Genomic DNA, 3,401 nt, shown 5'->3' with positions numbered 1-3,401 from the left:
ACAAAGTACAACTCTTCAAACATAACTCAAAGACACATACAATCCTTACTACACAAAGTACAACTCATTAAACATAAAAGTCCATATGGACCTCTTAAATAAATAATGTGGTTTCATGTTTTTAAACACTTTTAGTGGGGTTTTTTTTATTTATAATAATGTAATATATACTCCATATAATTTTGTATTTTCTTTTAATTGTCACTATTTTATTTGAAAATCCTTCTAATTGTTTTTCTTTATACTATTTTTTTTTTGTTTTTGAATTATTACATATATTCTTCTTAAGAACTTCATTTTATTTTTTTGTGTTACTACTGTCACATTTCTTTTTTATTTAACATATAACTATTTTCACCAAAAATATATTGATCATATAGTAATTATGTCACCCCATTTTTAAACCATATTATTCATATAATACTTTTTTATCTTTGTTTTTTGGCTATAAGTTGCTTTTTTAAACTATTTATTATTAGGAGATTATCCTTACACATTACTTTGAATCCATTTACACTTAATTACATATTTTACCCTTAATTATACTTATAATAATAATAATAATATAAGTTCAACTCTCTAGAGGCATAACTGTAATTTTATGAGTCAAAAGTGTACATGTATTAAAAAGTGGTATTTGGAAATCACCTCCCTTTATTATTTTGTTATTTTATTACTATATTTAACAATTAATTTTGATCTAATTTATGACAGTTAATTTAGTAAATGCAAAAAAAATTAAAAATAGAACAAAATCGGCCGCAACGCGCGAGTTCCATTACTAGTTTAATTTAATATACAAATTTTATTACCTAAAATATTATATTATATTACCATATAATATTATATTATATTAATATTAACAACAATAGATGTTATAATTATATTAATTAATGATATTATATATTATCTAATTATTATTAAACTGTTTTAAATTATCATAAATAATATTGTATTAAACAATACATTTATTTATTTAATATAAATATTGATAATAAATATTTATACATATAAATGATCATATATTGATCCATTTACAATGTTTTTTATTATAATAAATGTTATAAAATAGATAATTTTATTAATATTATAATATTATTTATGAACAATATATTATAAAATATATAATTAATTTACAATTGCACATTTAAAAAATTACGTTAATATAATATTTGTAGAATATTATGTAAACCCACGGGTCGAGTTTGTCAATTGAATTGAAGTTAATGATTATTTGATAATCATTATTGATATTTATATGTATATCTGCTATGTTTCGTTTGAGATTTTTAAATAATGAAATTAGTTTGTATTAAAAACATATACAATTAGAGATGTATATAAAATATTATTCTTAACAATCGGATTTAAAATAACTTCTTAAGGGCTCATGTTTGGTGTCTTATCGATTATTTGTCAATTGAAATTAATATGATTCTAACAGACAGACTCATAATCTATGCGTTAGTATTAAATACTAATATTTTCGATACAAATGCTATCAATAATAAGAATTCTTTATTGTAATTGTATTATACATTTAATAAGTATCAATATTAACACGGACTCATAAAACTAGTTATATACGGAGTATATAATAGAGATAGGGATGTTAATTAACTGGGGTAATACAACAAATAATTTGATAACTACACCAACCCATACAATATTTATTATGTGTAAACTAAGGATGTACATTTATGATGTATCTATCAAAATCTTAGTTAAATTAATAAAAATCTCTGCTGGATTTATCAAAATCAACTCTCTAATTATTATTTTTTTAAACATGTTAATCATTATTAATCGATAACTTGATAAACACAAATAAACTAATTAAATAAATAATACCCCTAAATCTTATTGTAACATTTACGCCTTCTATAAATTCTTTAGCTACTTCTTGGTTCCTTCCCAATCCAATTCCCATACCTCAAACACTAAAACAATGGAACAATCCAAAATCTTCACAGCATTATTTCTTGTTTTATTACTATCATCATCTCCACTTGCATCTTCAACTACAACCGTTACTCAACAAAACACATACAACACATTCATTAAAAGATCATGCAGCTCAGCCACTTACCCTAATGTCTGCCTAAAAACCCTCCTCCCTTACGCCACAACGGTCAAGTCAAACCCTTATAAACTCGTCAACGCTGCCCTCTCTGCCGCCCTCAAATCCTCCAACGCCACACTTTCGGTCATTTATCAGTTATACAGAACCGAAAAGATCACAAAATGGGATGCTGCTATTGTTAAAGATTGCATTGGTGACATTAAAGATTCAATGAGTGAAATTAAAGACACTCTTAAGGTAATATCTAGTATTTCTGGATCTAATGACAAAAGCTTTGTGATATCGAATGCACAAACGTGGACAAGCGCTGCAATCACGGATGAGAATTCGTGTCTTGATGGTTTTTCGGATCGAAAAGTTATAAATGCAGTTATTAAGAAGAAGATAAGGAATAGCATTGTGAGTCTTGCAAGGGTTAGCAGTAATGCATTGTATCTTATAAACCATCTTTCAGTTTAATATACTTATTTTTGTTAGATAATTATCTTATCAATCATCAATTATCAATTAATATGTTTATTTAATTTGCTTTTCTTTTTGCATCAATATTGATTAATGATTAATAAGTTGATGTTTGTAAACTACATGTGATTTGATCATATCTATGTGATAATTGTAAATCTCAATGCATAGTATTATTTCATTAATGTCAATTATTTCCAGTTACACGTAGATTTGCCTTCAGAAATTATAAGATATTTATTGGATGTCCTGTTTAATAGCACAAGATTTTATAGTATTATATTTTGATTTGATTCTGATGAATGGGTGATCAGATTCAGATTGCTAAATTTAACACATATGTCTTCAAATAGATTTGTTTTATAGTGGCATATTAAAATTTGAAGAATAGTAGCATTTAGGGCCATTGTATAACTTACAGTATAAAATAAATAAAATATAAAAAACTTACTGTAACTAATTAATTAACGTGCACAAATGTTTTTTTAAGATTGACTTTCCTTGTGCAACTTTAAGTACGAATGTTTTATCATGATAACTGTGGCTTAATAATATAAGACCACGCCCTTGTTACGGAGCTAGGAGCTACAAATGGACGTTGAAATTCACTCTAGTGTTATTTGACGCCCGTGATGCCTACCACGGACAAAATTATGAAAGCACAAGACGGAGTCAAAATGAGATCGAGATTAATGTTGACTAGCGTTGACTTTTTATATATATTTCAAATATAAATATTTTAAACAAAAATATGTAAAATTAAAAGTAAACTATTTATGTTTAATTTGGAATATTTGTCTCAATTTTTAATAATGTTTATGTTTATGTATAAAATATATATTAATAGTCAACGTTT

General features: G+C 25.1%; 1 protein-coding gene across 1 annotated transcript; it reads left to right on the top strand.

Annotated features, from left to right (window-relative positions):
- Positions 1-1,948: 1,948 nt before the first annotated feature.
- On the top strand, positions 1,949-2,542 carry LOC139863154 (pectinesterase inhibitor 11-like). Its single transcript, XM_071851801.1, has one exon. It carries the CDS (start codon positions 1,949-1,951, stop codon positions 2,540-2,542), a length of 594 nt encoding a protein of 197 aa, XP_071707902.1.
- Positions 2,543-3,401: the final 859 nt, after the last annotated feature.

Source organism: Rutidosis leptorrhynchoides, chromosome 8, assembly GCF_046630445.1.
Source record: "Rutidosis leptorrhynchoides isolate AG116_Rl617_1_P2 chromosome 8, CSIRO_AGI_Rlap_v1, whole genome shotgun sequence".
Lineage (NCBI taxonomy): Eukaryota > Viridiplantae > Streptophyta > Magnoliopsida > Asterales > Asteraceae > Rutidosis > Rutidosis leptorrhynchoides.
Note: the sequence above shows the minus strand (reverse complement) of the source record. Positions and strands in the feature narration are given on the sequence as shown.

Bases quoted from the DNA above. Each gene is read 5' to 3' on its own strand.
- LOC139863154 (XM_071851801.1), top strand. From the start codon at position 1,949: ATGGAACAATCCAAAATCTTCACAGCATTATTTCTTGTTTTATTACTA.